This window comes from the organism of the source record quoted next, unplaced genomic scaffold (genome assembly GCF_019419815.1).
Source record: "Pyrus x bretschneideri cultivar Hongxiangsu unplaced genomic scaffold, Pyrus_bretschneideri_v1 Contig43, whole genome shotgun sequence".
Taxonomy (NCBI): Eukaryota; Viridiplantae; Streptophyta; class Magnoliopsida; order Rosales; family Rosaceae; genus Pyrus; species Pyrus x bretschneideri.
In genome coordinates this window covers 4,293,401-4,311,461 of record NW_025999757.1, presented here as the reverse complement: position 1 = coordinate 4,311,461, position 18,061 = coordinate 4,293,401, and the positions used below count along the sequence as shown (strand labels likewise).

The window sequence follows — 18,061 nt, the reverse complement described above, 5'->3', positions numbered from 1 at the left end:
TGTTGATCGAGGAACAACAAGCAAAACATTCCTCCAAAGCACCCTTATTCTACAAAAACAAGGGTGACATTCATCAAATGGAATTCAAAGGGATGGAGCTAGAAGGAAGTGATGGTTGTGGACGAGATGGAATTGATATGTGTGCAGCGGAAATTACCACTCCCTTCAAGCCTTTGATAGTGAAGGGATTGGTCTAACCAGTTAAAGACCAAAAAGTGGTCATGAATGATGGTGGATTTGTACCAATGAAACCCCCCAAGTATCAAAGTTATTCCTTCGATCTAACCAAGGCAGCAGAAATCTATGAAGAATTGGTGCGGGCAAGAGTGATTATGCCCGACAACACCAAAAAGTTACCTAAACCCGAGGAATTAAGGGGAAAGAAGTATTGCAGGCTGCACTACACCTTCAACCACTCCATTACCAACTGTGTCCAATTTAGAGACTGGATACAAGATCTCATTGTCAAAGGAAAATTGTTGCTGGAAAAACCGCAGGCTAATATAATAGTTGACACTGATCATTTTCCAGAAATAAACATGATCAACTTGACATGGGTTGAGAAGTGGAAAGGGAAAGCCACTTGGGAGGTGAAGGCAGAAAGGAGACAAGTCAATAGGCCAACTAAAAGGGCTATCAAGTTACCCGAGAAGCCCAAAGCGACAATAATCAAATGACCGGTGTTGTGTAGTAAATGCCAATGTGAGTGTAAATTGGAAGTACCAGCAGCAAGAGCTATCATTGATCAGGAGTTGATTAGAAGAAGAGAAAAAGAAAGACTAGAAGTCCGCATAAGTATCATGCGGACAGCTGAAAAAAAGACTTCAAGGAATGTCTTCCAAAGGTTGGAAATTGACTCCCAACCAAATGGCTTGTCAGAAGTGTTCAGAAATTACGAAGCTTCTTAAGAGGTGGAGGACAGAGAGGCCAAGATACCAAGATGGGTAGATGTGAGGCTACCCCAGCCAAGTTATATCAGTGGAGATGTTAAAATGAAAGAGAGGACTGTGAACCCGGTCACGAAGAAGAAACATGCCTGACTCGGGCGGAAACGGTATATAGTTGGAAAGGATAGGAGACCTATCAAAGAGAGCCTCTATGATCAGGAGGGTCCAAATGCAGCATAGGGCCTACATGAACTCATTGAAAGTTCCCACTGCTTCATAAACCTCGGAGAATGTAAAGTTTGAAAGTGTACCTCATGGAGGGAGAAATCAACATCATTGGAGGAGTAAAAAAGAGGTGAAGAAAGCCAATAAAAATACTGAAGGGGAAGGAGATCATGTGTCGTAAACTCCTCATCCTAGGAAATACAAAATTCTGAGAATGGCTCAAGAGGATATTTTGATGATACCAACCCTGAGGTGGAGCCCAGAGCCAACCTGTTTTGGAACTATTGCGCCCGAGAAGGGGATACCCTCACCATTGCTAGTTGATACCCTTTATGAAGATACAGACTAAGTGCAGAATTTTGGCATAACTTAGGAGGGAGGTTTGCCCGAACTAGTGCTACTAAAGGAAGCGTAAGATTGGTTGGATGAGTTTGCAGAGCATATTTGAGGCCAGAAGGAGGACTTACCTGGACCTAGCAACTTCCACAAAAACATGACACATGTTTTATCTGCCATGTTTTGTGTCGAGTATGATCAACTTGCCACAATGGAAGGTGATTACTTGGCGACAGAGCCTATGATGGCACATGTTAGTGTTGAAGAAGTAGGACAAAAAGAACCCAGCCAGATGATTTTGCCCGAGCAATCAAGGAAGAAGCCCGAAAGAGCGTATTCTGACAAAATGGTCTTCAGTCGCCCGAATTTGGCCTTGGCTAACCATCTCAAACCCATATATGTAACTGCTCATCTAGAGGTAGTACCCTTCAAGAGGGTCTTAATTGATGGTGGAGTTGTGGTCAATATGCTGCCATACAAGCAGATGAAGAGAGTGTGCAGAAGTAAGGAGGATCTCATTCCCACAAATTTTACAGTTTCCAGTTTCTCAAAAGCCATAACTAGGACTCATGGAATATTACCATTAGAAGTTGACTTGGGTTCTAAACAAATCATGCTAGCCTTTTTTGTTGTAGACAGTACTTCCAGTTATGGGGCTTCACTGGGCAGAGATTGGATTCATCAGAGTCTCTCTGTGCCATCAACCTTACACCAACAAGTGGCTGTCTACCATGAACAAAGGGAAGCAAAACTTGGATTTTGGGAGATAGTGGAAGTCGAATCACGACCATTCAACCCTAAAATCAATGTTGCAGAAGCCAACTTCTACAATAACAATGTTGGGATTCTTCAATGTTCAGAAGTTGATAAGAACGGCCGCCCAACTAAGGTGATGGCCCAAAAGCTTCTAGAGCAAGGGTTAGCTCTTACAAGGGAAGAATGGGATTGGCCCCATATCATCCCAACTCCCTAACACCAGTAATGTCAGAACAGAAAAGGAAGGACTAAGTGGTTACAGTCAGGTCCTTAATAAAAAGATTGTTGGTGTATGGGAGAGAGAGAAAACAAGAGAGGAAGAACTTAGCCAAGGAAGAAAAAGATTGGAACAGAGAGGCTTTAAGCAGCCAGAGTAGAGAAAAGGTAGAGTTTTTAGGAAGGAGTTAGAAGTTGCTATCCAAATGGCTGAATGTATAATAAGAGGTAGAGTTATTTGAGATTAGTGTGTTCCCATAATCAGTGCCGACAAGTCGACTTCCTCAACTCTACATGATGCCAAAACTAGTTGAGTATTTACACACTCAAGGAGGATTTGGTTGTTCGTCCATCAATAATAGGGGCCAAAGGAGAGGGGAAAATGAGAAGGAAACTCTAGAGGGTAGAGGGAAGGAAAAGGAAAGGGAGAAAAGGAGAAGGGAAAAGTAGAAAAGAAAGGAGGAAAATGAGAGGAAATTTCGGAGAATAGAGAAAAGGAGAAGGGAAAAGAAGAAAAGCAGAAAAGAAGGGAAAGGGGAAGGAAGCTTAGGAGAGTAAAGGAAAAGAGGGAAATGCATAACAATAAAAAATAATAAAGAAAAGTTGCCTTCATCATTATGTCTACTAACGGAAAAGAGCAAAATGCTCCCAACTTCTCTTGTTTCTTACATTGCAAATTATATTGAGAGACCAGTATTCCTACCCCAAGGATATAGACACAACTTGCCGAATTTCGTTACCGTACAACAAGTCTATAACTGCACAACAATTCGATCAACCACCTTAAATTCAACCATACATGTTCCAAGATTCAAGTTTTTCCAAACTTTCCTTATGAAACTATCTGAACATTACAAGTGCCACATTATTATGCAATTCTATCAAGTTTTAATTTTTGTCTCATAACCACATCATCTGTAGGACAATCAATCTTATAGTTGAATATATAAACCTTCGAGATTGTGGTATTGGAAACACTGGTTGGTGGGTTGATTGGTAGAAATGGTTCCAACAATTCAAGGACGAGAAATGAGTATTAAGCAACGGTCAAATTATGTTGTATTTTATCACAAAATTTTTTGTGTACATATTAGAAGTGCATTTTATCACAAAAAAGATAATTGTAATTTATAAAATCACACATAAAACAAGAAGTAATCTTTTCTTTTTGGCCAACCATGACTTAAAGAAACGCTTTTTGGGTCAATGGATGGGAACAACCCATTTTATAATTGTTTGTAAATTTCCCTGGAAGTAGATGGGAATGACCCAATTATATAGATAAGGATTGTTTGCCCTCCTAGTTTCGGTGCCCTCCGTGCTTTCCTGTTTATGTGGTCACGGTTAAACCACGTCAATATTTTATATTACTATTCATTTTTGTCTTATTATCTCTATAAAAAAAAAATATAAAATATTGACGTGGTTTAACTGTGACCATACAAAACAGGAGGGCATGAGAGGGCATCGAAACTAGTAGGGTAGACAATCCTTCTCCATATATAATTGGGACAAGGATTGTCTACCCTCCTAGTTTCGATGCCCTCATGTGCCCTCCTGTTTTGTGTGGTCACGGTTAAGCCACGTCAACATTTTATATTATTTTTTTTATAAATCCAAGACGATGATGAACTTGAGAGACGAGAAGATATAAAGCCAAGACTGCAGAAAGAAATCCAGCTGTCACGAACTTCTGTTGTCGAGTTTTCAAAAGATTACGCGACATCCAGATGATGCCTGGATGAGCTTGTGCTGATCCTTGAACGCAAGAGGACCACCTCGGACCATGTAGTTTTACCAGTCGTCTACGATGTTGATGCGTCCCAATTGAGGAAGCAGACGAGAATATTGGAAAAGCATTTGCTAGACACAAGAAAACTCAGTCGCCAAAAAAGGTGAAGGGATGGAGGGAAGAACTTGCAGCGGTTGTAGATCTAGCATGCATGGTCTCACAAAATCAAGCAGATGGGTAACTTACATTTCTCCATTTCTCTTATCTTTCTTGAGTCAATTTGATGTATGATCCGTAGTGACCTAGATTTTTATATATTTATTAATTCAATCTCGGTAGTGACAATCCCAATTTAGGTCAACTCAAAGAAATCACACTCGGCTCAACTTAAGGATTAGTTATTTTCCATGTTAGTCTACTAGTTTGCAGTTGCTTAAATTTTTTAAAGAATAATGTTAGGAAGATCAAAATTTTTAAACCAAATAATATAATTGTAGATGATTAGATTATTAATTAAGTATCGATTAGCGTGCTTATTTTTTATCGATGAGGCATAATTTGGTTTACAATTTCAAAAATGCTGTTCTCACTATCCAGTTGTATATCTCTCTAATAGAGAAGAGATTTGCATCCGTTGATAGGCTCTACTTCTATTGGAGAGATGGAACTAGTAATTGTACAAATAGATAGTAAGTGTAGCGTTACTCTTAAACTTTTGGTCTTTCTAACATTCTCCTTTTTAAAAAACAGGTGTGGAAAAAAGTTAGGATGTAATATGTGTTGTAAGTGTCTAAATTCATATAAATTCTGCGCTGTATTCCTTTTTTTTCTTATCAGTTTTGTTAGCAGTCATCTTTTTCCCTTATTTAAATAATGGCCATGAACAAATGTTTTAATTATCTAAATTCCCCATTTCATTTTTCATTGTGTTTGCAAATTCTTAGGTACGAGTCAAAGTTTATCGAAAAAATTGTTAAAGTGATAGGAGGCAAGTTAAGTCGCATGCCATTGAGTGTTGAACCAAAATTGATTGGAATTCATTCTCAAGTCGAAGACATCAATTTGTGGTTAGAAGATCGATCAACCGATGTTGGCATATTTATTGTATATGGCATGTCTGGAATAGAGAAGACAACCATTGCAAAACATGTTTACAATTCAAACTTTAGAAACTTTCAAGGAAGTAGTTTCGTTGAAAATATCAGAGAAACAGCAGATCGACCAAATGGCTAGTTCAAATACAAATGCAACTTCTTTCTGATATTTTGAATGGTAGAAAAGTGAAAATTCAGAGTGTTAGTGAGGGAATAATTAAGATTGAAGGCGCTGTAAGCTCTAGGAAAGTTCTGCTTGTTCTTGATGATGTTGACCATATGGACCAATTAGATGTAGTACTAAAGATGAAAGATCGGTTTTATCTCGGAAGTAAGATATTTATAACAACTAGGCATAAAGGGTTGCTAAAGGCATATCAAGTTACAAGGGTGCACAAAGTTGAAACTTTGAATTACAATGAATCACTAGAGCTTTTCAGTTGGCATGCATTTGGCCAGGAACATCCCATAGAAGAATACATGGAGCATTCAAAATTGGTAGTGCAACATAGCGGTGGACTTCCATTAGCTCTAAGTTATTCCTAATGGTGTATGGATGTATGGGAAAGTGTAGATGTATGGGAAAGTGCATTACAGAAGCAAAAAGTTATTCCTGATGGTGAAATCATGAATAAACTAAGAATAAGCTATGACGTTTACAAGATGCCCATTACCAAAAATTATTCCTCCACATTGCTTGTTTCCTAATTAATAGGAAGGGACAAAAACTACATTGTTAGAATACTCGATGGATGTGATTTCTATACAATTGTTGGCATTCAAAATCTCATTGATAGATGCTTGGTGACAATTGAAGGATGCAACGAGGTGAACATGCATGACATGATTCGTGACATGGGAAGAGAAATTGTTCGCGTGTAATCAGAAGAGCCTAAGAAACATAGTAGATTATGACGCCATAAAGATTCTTTCCAAGTATTGAGGGACAAGAATGTAAGAAACATGCCTTTAATGTCTATATATGTATTTCTTCTTGTGAAAATTATCCACACTAACGGTTCCGTTTTTTCCTTTAGGGTACAAAAAAATCCAAGCTATTGTCCTGAATATGCATATGCATCTTGCACACAGTCCAATAAACACAAATGAGACAGTCTTGGAAACCAATGCATTTGAAAAGATGCGCAAATTACAGCTACTACATCTTTGTCATGTACGACTAGATAGATGTTATGTAGATTTCCCTACAGGATTAAGATGGTTGTGTTGGCTTCAATTTCCATTGGATTCTATACCTATTGGCTTTCCTTTGGGGTGTTTAATTGTTCTTGAAATGCAATATAGTAGCTTGAGACAAGTCTGGAAAGGAACAAAAGTATGTTACTCTACTCATTTCAATTCAGTTTTTTTATTTTTTGACCAATTGCATATGTTAAAATTAACTCCTACACATTTTTTCTTTCTTTGTTTTTATCTTACAGTCTCTTCCATCGTTGAAGATCCTTGACGTCAACCATTCCCATGCCCTCACTAAAATCATGGACTTCTCACTTTGCCCCAGTCTAGAAGAACTGATTCTTGTAGATTGCACAAGCCTGATTGATGTTCATGAATCCATCAAGGATTGCAAGAATCATAGGATGCTTCCAAAGAACATTTGTTTGATTAAATCACTTGAAACACTCATTTTATCTGGTTGCTCAAATCTTGATGAGTTTCCAGTGGAGATGATGAAGAAGATGGAGTCTCTGGAAGTTCTTAAAGTAGATGGAGTTCCATTAAGTGAATTATGGCCAGAAAGAAGATTTCTTTTCCATGCTCCTTAGTAGAGTTGAATCTCAGTAGGTGAAATCTTTCTGAAGATGCCTTTCCTACGGATTTAAGTAATCTATCCTCAATACAAAGACTATATCTAGATGAGAATCCAATTTGTAGCCTACCAGTTTTCATCAAAGGTTTGAGGAGGATTGATGAACTCTCTTTTTGTAATTGTAAGAAGCTCGAATCTCTTGTGGGGTTGCCGAGAGTACACAAAAAGATGGATGTATCCGATTGCATATCATTGAAAAAAGTACCATATCAATCGTTTGTGGGGCTCCAACTAGGAGTGTGGGGAAAACACAACGACAACATGGTTGAGTGGCAGTACATTTTCAAGTTAGAGTCTATTAATAGAGTTGATGTGGAAATGATCAAACTTTTGGGCTTGTTCAACTTGGAATCCATGCCTGGAATTCGAATGAACAGCCAATTAGAATGCATCAGTTCAAAATATGATAGATGGAGTCTCGTCCAAGTGCGCCTCTCTCTCTCTCTCTCTCTCTCTCTCTCACACACACACACACACACATAAGTCATATATATAATGGGAAATAAATGACTTAGTAATGTTGTGATGAGCATGGCAAATACGTACGGACTGTATCAACATGGTATATTCAGCACATTTTTTTGTTGGGAACGAGGTTTCAGGCCGGTTCAGCTATAAAAGTACCAAGTCCTCCATATGTTTTATTGTCCCTTTACTCCTTACTAGTCAAAAAATCCGAGGCTTGAACATCTCTGCTACGTATGCAAATGAGGAGAATTCTAATTATAATGATGATGATGATGATAAACCTCCAATAATAATCAAAGTGAGTAACAAGAGCAAGGGTCTGAAGTGGATCTATGGCCCAGCTTTCTACGGTATTCCAGAAGAGGGAGAAGATATGATATGGTTGAGCCATTGGAGGATGGAGAGTGAAACAACATTACGACGTGGAGATGAAGTGCTTGTTTCAGTACTCATAAGACCTAGTAAGTTTCAGCTCAAGGAGTTTGGTGTCGAACTTGTGCAAGAGCACCAGAATAATATGATAAGTACCCAACACAACACCAAATCAGATCCTAGTTACCCATTTGTCATCGGTGGAGATTTGTCCATGTGGGAGCATATACCAGAAATATACTTCCTCGATTGCAGTAAAGAATCTGTTGATGACATTGATATCTTTCTGCGGAGATTTTTAAATCGCCTCATCATGGAAACTGATGAAGAAGACACAGGTATGTTGTGTCATTGTATTGCAATGAATTATACTCCATCCAAACACTTCCAAGTCCGTCTGTATTCAATTCAAAAACATAAATTTTATGTTATTTGTATGTTTTTCAGACAAAGAAGAAGGGCACGAGGATGAACCTAATTACACAATTGCAAGGACAAGGGCTGCCAGTAACAACTGCAGCCTCGGAGGCTGGAAGGTGCTCCTCACAGATGCCGGCTTATTTTCACGCTTGCTCTAGTAGTTCGGTCCTCCATCTCCTGGAAAAAGAAGCGACAGTAGTCCACAAGTCATCCATGAGTATGTAATTTTACTTGATACAGACATATCTTTGCATTCCCTCCTTGTTTTTAAGATGTTTTCTGCCTTCAAAATATCGAAGTTCAAATGTGGTCAAAATCATTAAATATTGCATAAATATAGCATAAAATACATCCAACATTATCGATACTTAAGAATTTTTCTTCTCTGCCACTAATTGCATACAATCATGTACCAGAAGATAAACAAATGATTCTGTAGCAACAGTAAATAATTGGAAAAAAAATGATTCTAAACATACAAGGGAAGGACATTGACATAGGTATCTTTAGCAATACCAGGCAAAAATCATTTCTTTGAACTGGTGGAAAATATTTTGGCACCGGGGAAAGCAAAAACATCCTATCTGCTTATAAATGTCAAATTTACAGATAGTACTTGTCATTTACAACAAAATCATGCTTCTTAAAAACTGGGCTCCCAATGAAAAATTGTGTAAATTACATAAATATCAGAACAACAGATATTAGATTGACTAATATATCAAATTAATTAAGAGCAAACAATTTCTTAGCCTGAGATCTAAGGACTATACAGCTGATTCAACCTTGCATTGCTACTACACTATGAAAGCTGGTTTCTGCTTCTTCAACCCGAACAAATTATTGAGATCAGGAAGCATAGGAGAAACGGCCATGGTCTCTGGAGCCATGAAATTTACTATCTTCTCATAAACATTGTACCTGCAAAAACATAATGCAATAAGCCTTCGACAATCTGGCCTAGTTTTCTCAATGAACGCTCCAAGATATTCCAAAACAAAATCAAAACAGTTCCACATAGGGAACCAAAGAATCTATTGATATCTATCTTATCTTGCGACTCTTAAGAGGCTCTTGTCAACAATCTTCCTCTTCTTACCATGCAACCTTTTCAAAGAATAAGATATTGTATCTGCGAATAATCAAATAGTGCAAAGTCAGAATCAATAAACAATAGAAGTTTGGGATCAATTAGTTCATGATTGTTAGCAGAAATAACTCCCAACTTGTTCCATTCTTAAAGTTACAAAAACACAAAAACTTGAACGATAGAAGTTCGGGATCGATTAGGTTCCAAGCCCACTGTAAGCTTGTTCCATTTTTTTAATCGCCTCATCATGGGCACTGATGAAGAAGACATAGGTATGCTGTGTTGTTGTATTACAATGAATTATACTCCATCCAAACACTTCCAAGTCCGTCAGTATTCAATTCAAAAACATAAATTTTATGTTATCTGTATGTTTTTCAGACAAAGAAGAAGTGCGAGAGGATGAACCTGATTACACAATTGCAAGGACGAGGGCTGCCAGCAACAGCTAAAATAACGCAATAAGTCTTCAACAATTTGGCCTAGTTTGCTCAACAGATGCTCCAAGATATTTCAAAACAAAATCACAGCAGTTTCACATAGGGAACCGAAGAATCTATTGATAACCTTATCTTGCGACTCTTAGTGGCTCTTCTGTCAACAATCTTCCCCTTCTTAGCATGCAACTTTTTCAAAGAATAAAATGTTGTCTCTGCGGATAATCAAAATCAATAAACAATAGAAGTCCACGATCAAATAGGTCGTGATTGTTAGCAGGAATCATTGCTAGCTTGTTCCATTTCAAAGTTACAAAAAACTTGAACAATAGAAGTTCGGGATCGATTAGGTTCCAAGCCCACTATAAGCTGAGACAATACAGTGTCATTGACTTCAATGACTGTAGATACAGATTGTTTGAATGAAACTCTCCTCATGACTCAGACTTGGTTACTTAAAGTTGGTTAGATGAGTCCAAATTGTTTGAAAATCATGTTCATCAACTCCACATATCCAAAGCAGCAAATTAACGAGGATACCAGACATCACTTAGGACGATATAATCCTTGACAATTTCCAAAAGCCACAGTTTTTATATCCAATCTGATTACATGTATTTTGAAATACAGGAAATCTTATAGATTGGGTAAACTGTGTATCAAATTCAAATGCAGTCATTCATATATGAAGTATGAGATGCCCAATAGTTTTACCAGAAGTTGCTGAGTCAATTGTCCCAAAACAGTCTTTTAGAAATTGCTAGTACAACTCAAAGTCGTCCAAAAGTTCGGGGTCACCATCAGCTAGTGCACTAGCATCAGATTTTGTCTCCTATCAAAGTGAAGGAATAAAAGTACCTGTGCGAATAGAAATGTAACTTTTAGGGTAAATTACATTTTCATACCTCAGGTTTGGGGCATATTTCAATTCCTTACAACATCTTCAAAACATTTCACTTTCATACCGTAAGTACTATTTTATTTCAAAATAATACATCCGTTACATTTTCCATCCATGAATCCGTTAAGTGCTGACGTGGCTGCCACATATATGCCACGTGGCAAAAAAAAATAATTTTTAATTTTTTTTTTAAACCTGAATTTTCTCAAAAAAAAAAAAAAAAAAGGGTAAGTTACATTTTCATACCTCAGGTTTAGGGCATATTTCAATTCCTTACAACATCCTCAAAAAATTTCACTTTGATATCTTAAGTACTATTTTATTTCAAAATAATACATCCGTTACATTTTCTATCCATGGATCTGTTAAATGTTGACATGGCTGTCACACATATGTCACGTGGCTGCCAAATGTGTGTCACGTGGCAAAAAAAAAATTTTTAATTTTTTTTTAAAACTTAAATTTTCTCAAAAAAAAAAAAAAACACCATTATCCACTCCCCCTAGCGACCCACATCCCCGAAGAACCCAAAAAACTGAAGAAGAAGAAGAAGGAGGGAAAAAAAAAAACTACAACCCGGTTCGTCCCCAAACCGCCCCCCAACGCGCCTACGACCCAACAACTGAAGGAAAATTTGTGAAAAACAAGTTCATTTGAGCAACATCAACAACATGCAATTAACAATTAAAAGGCGGAATCATGTTTTTATATGCACTCAAAAACAAAACTTAACCCATGAACTTCAAAGCCTAGTAGATAGGTGAACCAAGACTCAACTCAAAACAAAGTGAGTTGAGAAATCAATACCTTTGTAGATTCCTTTTTGCATAAGCAAAGGCTAATCACCCAAAGAGAGGGCCTTCATTCCTTGCATCTTAGATCCATGGATTTGGATGGATGAAAAGGTTTCTCCAAGTTCCCAAAATTGAGAACCTCTAAGTCTCCACACCAAGGTAAGATTGGAGAAGAAATGAGTGACCTTGAGGAAGTAAGATTGCTAGATGTTTTTCTCAAGGATGGCCGGCCACTTCTAGAGAGAAAGGAGAGTTTGTGTTTCTCCAATTTCCCCAAAAACAACCCTTAATGAATTTTGGCTATTAAGTCACACTTATACCTTAATTCATTTGAGTGGCAAACTTGTAAATAAGTCAAAACCCACTCTTTCTCTAACATGGCCGGCCTTAGGGATTTATTGGGCTATTTGGGCCTTTGTGAATCATTATTCATTAAGTTGTCATACAACTTAAGTCAATGGACTTGACGTTCGAAGCCCATTGGGCCTTAAGGTCCAAAACTATCCCGAGGTCTTTTAACGAACTTATTCGTTTGATTAATAATCATATTAATTAATCCTTGCCATAAATAATTAAACCATTTAATTATTCTTACTCATCTCCGTTGAATCTTCAATCTCTACCTTACACGGTGTACGATCCATTAGGTTCCTTTTAGCGAGGCAGTGGGCGATTCAAACTCTTTCAAATCGATTGTGAATTGAAACTTACTTTCAATTCTCCCGTTAGTGATAATACACTTTTAGGGCTTCCACAAACCATGGTTGACGCCTAGCAGCATGTCATGGTTACCCAAGCTAATCAGAAGAGGTGGAGAACCTATTCAGTTTTAGGATTACAAATGCAATACGGTCTTTCTCTAATACAATACTCTTGACCACATTGTTTGGTTTGATAGTTTATTCATGTCTACTATCCAATGTGAGTCTTGTGCTTATATGATTACCTTGAATGTGATTTGGAACACATTCCTAAATCTCATTCATACTTTGGCCAAAGATTCTTTAATCATATCAAAGAGTATTCTCCCTCAAACAGTTTGAAGGTTAGAGATCCCTTGTTGCGCATTCACTTGCCTCCATGGCTAAGTGGCTTAACCCCAACGATGCCATGGACACCCTCCTGATGGAGTGACTTTGACATAATCAAAGATTAAGGACCTAACCACAAGACAACTGTGATGCCTCAGGTCAAAAGACTAATTTGCATTATCCCAACCATGAGTTCTCATGTGACATGAATATGAGAACTCTTCGTTGATCGTGTTCAGTGAACTCATTCTCTATTGAGCACCTACGTACTTGTCTTGATGTCACACACACCAATGACTCGAGACTAGTCACTCTCCCTGAGAGAAGACATAGCACGTACTGATCTTAACGGACTGTCAATGCCCAATTGACAATCCTATGATCAGGAACGTTTAGGATGTGTCAACGAAAGAATGGTCTCATGAATCTAACTTCTTTAGATCGCATTCTTCCAATCACATATTCCTTGGACTTATCGTTTAAGCATATAACATTTATATGAGACGGCTCAAACAATAATCTTTGCCCTTTACATTTAAACTACATTAGTTTGAAATGTCCGTAAAGTATCATCATATGATTGGTTTTAGGGCACATTTCCAACAACAACCAACCTCCCTTCCCTCCCCTCCTCTTGGGACCCCGCGACCCACCTCCCTTGCACATAGACCCCGAATCACACCTAATCTTGAGTGGTTTTGTGGTAGATTCATCTTGGGGAGTTTGAGATGGGGATTTTGAGTTTGAGATGATTTTTGGACTGGTTTTGTGGTAGATCCACCTAATCGCGGGTGAGATTTTTTAGGGTAGGTGATGGGGGATGGGAGAGAGGGGTGGCTCGGGTGGGATTTTGGGGTGGGTGATGATGGATGGGAGAAGGGGTGGGTCGGGGATGGGTTTTTTTTTTTTTTTTTAAATTCAGGTTTAAAAAAAAAATTTGTTTTTTGCCACGTGGCACACATTTGGCAGCCACGTGGCATATATGTGGCAGCCACGTCAGCACTTAACAGATCTATGGATAAAAAAATGTAACAGATGTATTATTTTGAAATAAAATAGTACTTAAGGTATGAAAGTGAAATGTGTTAAAGATGTTGTAAGGAATTGAAATAGGCCCCAAACCTGAGGTATGAAAATGTAATTTACCCTAACTTTTATAACAAATCAAAGAGATAATTAAAGCAGACCTTACATGCTGCACATCGAAGTGGAAAACGAATCAAAATTTTAAACATAAAGATACAATTAAAGGTAATGGCGTATGAAGAGTATTGAAACTGTCATAGTCCTCACACACAGGATGCATGATCTGTTCTTGTAGCAATCAAAGGACCAAATTCATCAAGTCACATTGGGCCATCCAAAAAGAAAAATTGAGCAAAGCACCTAACACCACAAACAACACAAATTTGTTCAAACGTAGTATCAAACTAATTATAGACTGCGCCATCCCAAACAATTAATTTGTACCTCATTTGGGAGTTAAAAACTTAAAATGGCACATGGAAAAAATGTTAATTAATTTGTACATCTCCCTTCCCAGTGTTGTACCCCTCAAGAACGTTCACATCCACAACTCATGTTTAAGTTACTAAATGTACAAAACTTAAGAAAATCCCATCTTGTTATGATGTTAAAATTATGAAGCACAAATGTGCATGCACGTGAGAGTTAATATCTTACAACACCAAATACGGCAACTGCTGATTTCCTCATCTGCATTTGCCTAACCATTCTGCTTGGATCTCTCATATAAGAAGCAACTTGTTCACTAATATTCTGCAATTGGAAAGGAAAAATGTATTCCTAGTGAATACCTGGCAAAGCATGGCACAAGTCCTTCATAGGGAAAGGCATGGTTACAAGTTCAATTATAGAGCCAGACCTGATTTAAAGCATGCAGTTTGCTTTTAATAGAAGCAGCACATGTGGTCACCTCTGTCTTCCTCTGCCATTTTTTTATCGATTTGTTTATGAAAGTAGCTATTCTACAAGATATAACGTGACAGGTCTTAGACCAAGTAACCAACATGGAAATGTAAACAATAATGAAAAGTTGAACATGGTACAACAAATTTCTAAAATTCATGCAAGAGAAGTTGTCGGAGCATGAAAAAATTCATTGCAGAACTGCCCAAGAGTATACTTAAACTAAACATATGGCAACATAGATTTTTTACAAGTATAATTTACAAATGCATTTCATGGTTCTTTGCCGGCCCCTTTAGATAGCAAACCAATTTAATTTAGTGCCTAATGGAATTTAAATTTCAGAAAACTATCGTCTGGTATATTTCATATTGAATAGTTGACAAACATAATAACAAAATAGCCTCATTTATTAACTGATAAGAACCATGTATTAAAATATAAGAAAAGTTAGACACCAAGGTATTGAAGCACAGCAATAATAGTAAGGTACTTGAATCCACCAGTTACAAGAATTTTAACAATAAAACAACAAAACTCCGAAGTTCTTTTTGCTGCTCCAAATGGATCAGCAAAGTATGGCATGAAGAAGGAAAAAAAATATTTCAGTATTATAGAGAGACTTCAATACAATAAGAGCATATGTAGATAGTAGAATATGATTCTTCTTCCCAGAATGATTTAAGTACCTCGACAGCAACTCAGAAATCCATGACCAATCCTCATCACCATCAATGATCTTAGATGACTGTGACATCTTAGATCGTCCAAATTTACCTTCAGAACAAGATATGTATTAGCAGATGCAATACATGAAGTTCATGAACATATGCAAACAGTACAAAGTAGGATAGTCAGTTAGACCATGGTAGCCCAAAAGCCAATTTTTTCGCTAAATCAGGCTAAGGTTTATGTGAGATCAAGCAGGAAAGATTTGTGCCGACATCCTAGGGCAATTTGAAATCTGGCTTCATCTTGGCTATCCTCAGATCAACAAAACAAGGCCCAACCGATTTACCTTCCATGTCAACATTATGCTTTTGACAACTGCAACAAATACCTACCTCTAGAGGGTAATTTAATTGATGTTTCTGTAATCAAAATCCCAAGGTGTCTAATGTTTGTCGAAAACAACTGTATTTCTAACCAATTGGACTACTTTGAGCTTCCCACCGATTACACGCAAACCATCACCTATTGGGACTGGCTTGTCCCCAATCAAAACTAAGCACAAATTTCACTACAATTCAGCAGAACCAATGCTGATGTTCCAAGAATTACATTAACAATTGAGCCGGTCGAAGCTCAAGCTCGACCCTTTGTATTTTGGGATAAGCTTGAAAATGCTTTCTGAAGCAAAAATCTGAACTCAAGAGCTTTGTCCCAGAGAGCCTTCAGAAAAATGAAAAACAAAAGGCATAGAAAGTGGGTAAGAATAAACATCAGTCAGACAATAGCTGATTATATAAATCTTTTCTTTTCTTTTTTCAACTTAAAGGAATCGCATAAAAAGAAGCTTTAAACAAGGAGCAATAATTTCATGTTGACAAACAAAACCTATTCATGGATATTACAAGAGCTACTATTTTGAACAACACAACTTTTGGTTCTTCATTGCTTGACCTTTAAGAATATCTTTGTCCTTATGACCCTTTAGATTCTTTAAAATATCTCTGCATGGGAACAAGGAATAAACGAAGAACAAAATTAACTTCATATGTCAGCCTATATAGCTCCATTTTGTGCCTTCGTAGTAACTAAATTAAATAGATGCTAAAAATTAGCCTTGAGCTAAGATGAAAATGGCACTTGTTGGAGTAAATATGTTTTTATTTAAATGTTTAAATATATATATATATATATATATATTTGTGTTTTGCTTAATTACCAATATTATATACATAACAGCCAATTTCTTTTGGCCTTATCAATTAGATAAGGAGTTATCTCCTCTTAAATATGAAACGTGGGATTCCTTTTCTATATAGAGAAGAAGATTAGGTTATTAAGCATATTCAAACCGTTTTGTCTTTTTCATTTTGAATTTGCTTTAAGTTTTGACCAATATTTATGTTAATAAATATTCAAACGTTTTGACTAATAATTGTGCTGATAAATATTCAAACATTTTGACTAATATTTACGTAAAACAGCCCCTAGGCATAGAAAAGTACAATCATTAGATGTACTATATATATATTCAAACCGTTTTGCCCTTTAATATGCAATTACTTTATGTTTTGGTTTTTCTGTTTTGTCCTGCCTTCAAGTCCTCATTAATCTCTCAAATTCTCAACGTCTTTTTCTTCTATAGTATATGTAGTAGTCCTTAGAATCAATGAAGATAATTTTTTGAAAAAAACATATATATGTTCTAATATATAGTTTTGGTAAGCAACATATTGAGAGGGTGTGAGTTCGAAGGTTCTTCCACTGTGCAAGGAAGAACTTTATCAGAAGAAGGTTCTGAGCTGTTTTATCCTGGGGATGACGTGGTGTTTGTGAACTGCTTGCACACTTTTGAGCAGAGCCGCGAAACGTCTTAAAGAGAGCGACTTAGTCCACGACTCATCCCAAAAATCATTCACTACTCAAGGTTTCTACATTTTTCGGGTAACTTTGTTCCTTTCTATTTCAGTATTCAACAACTAGTATTCAATTCCTATAGCTACACCCGCGGACTATTTACGACTTCTGTAACCTAATATCAAATTTCGTCACCAACCTCCAACTGCTATGCATATTATCTCTTATATTCCTATTATTTAGCTATGTCTTCATTCTAATTAAGCATCACTAGTTTATAATTAAGCATAAAGGGATTGTGAACAGAAGTCTCTTACTGCTCCTAATACGAAGATTGATGTATTTTTTCTCGAATTCTTCCATCTCTGCATCTTTATTATCGTTTTGCCTATCACCATTTTTCTCTTCCCCAACTTCTCCATCTTCTTCGTCATTTTCTTATTCTTCTTCCTCCTCCTCGCCGTCGTGCTCATCATCGAATTCATCATCTTCCTGCTTCATCTACGTCACAAATCATCAATTAACAATAAAACAACCAAAACAAAACCGAATGATTACCAAAACCCAATAACAGAATTTACATATCAAAGTAACATTCAGCTCATCGCTGTCGAATCGCCATTGTCCTCGAACTCACTGTTACTTTCACCAGCCTTCCTCTCCATTGTGACGTCTGAACCCCTACAAATTCAAACACCCACATATTTATAGAATTTAATTCCACAAGGATTTAAGCGTTGATGGTACATACAACTTCATTTCAAATATCCAAACCAATTTATGAATCCCGGATTCCAAAATTGATCATTTTTCCTTGTTTTCTTTCAAGCGACACAAATTAAATATACATATATAGAGAGAGAGCCTTGAGAGAGGCACAGACAAGCCTCAGAAGAAGCTGCAGGGTTTGGGCTTTGGGGGGTTTAAGCTAGGGATGACAATTCAAAACGTTAAATTCAACAGTCGTGGATAATCTTCCGAATGAACGGATTTTGGTATGAAAATTTGGGTAACTC

General features: G+C 37.1%; 1 protein-coding gene and 2 pseudogenes across 1 annotated transcript; 2 read left to right on the top strand and 1 right to left on the bottom strand.

Annotated features, from left to right (window-relative positions):
- Positions 1-4,750: 4,750 nt before the first annotated feature.
- On the top strand, positions 4,751-7,503 carry LOC103935810 (annotated as a pseudogene).
- Positions 7,504-7,515: 12 nt separating this feature from the next.
- LOC103935804 lies at positions 7,516-8,637 on the top strand. Its single transcript, XM_048566886.1, has one exon. It carries the CDS (start codon positions 7,637-7,639, stop codon positions 8,387-8,389), a length of 753 nt encoding a protein of 250 aa, XP_048422843.1. The 5' UTR covers positions 7,516-7,636; the 3' UTR covers positions 8,390-8,637.
- Positions 8,638-8,994: 357 nt separating this feature from the next.
- Positions 8,995-17,804, bottom strand: LOC103935806 (annotated as a pseudogene).
- Between the last annotated feature and the right edge of the window lie 257 nt (positions 17,805-18,061).

Excerpts from the sequence above, each read along its gene's own strand:
- LOC103935804 (XM_048566886.1), top strand. The coding sequence starts at position 7,637 with ATGGTATATTCAGCACATTTTTTTGTTGGGAACGAGGTTTCAGGCCGG.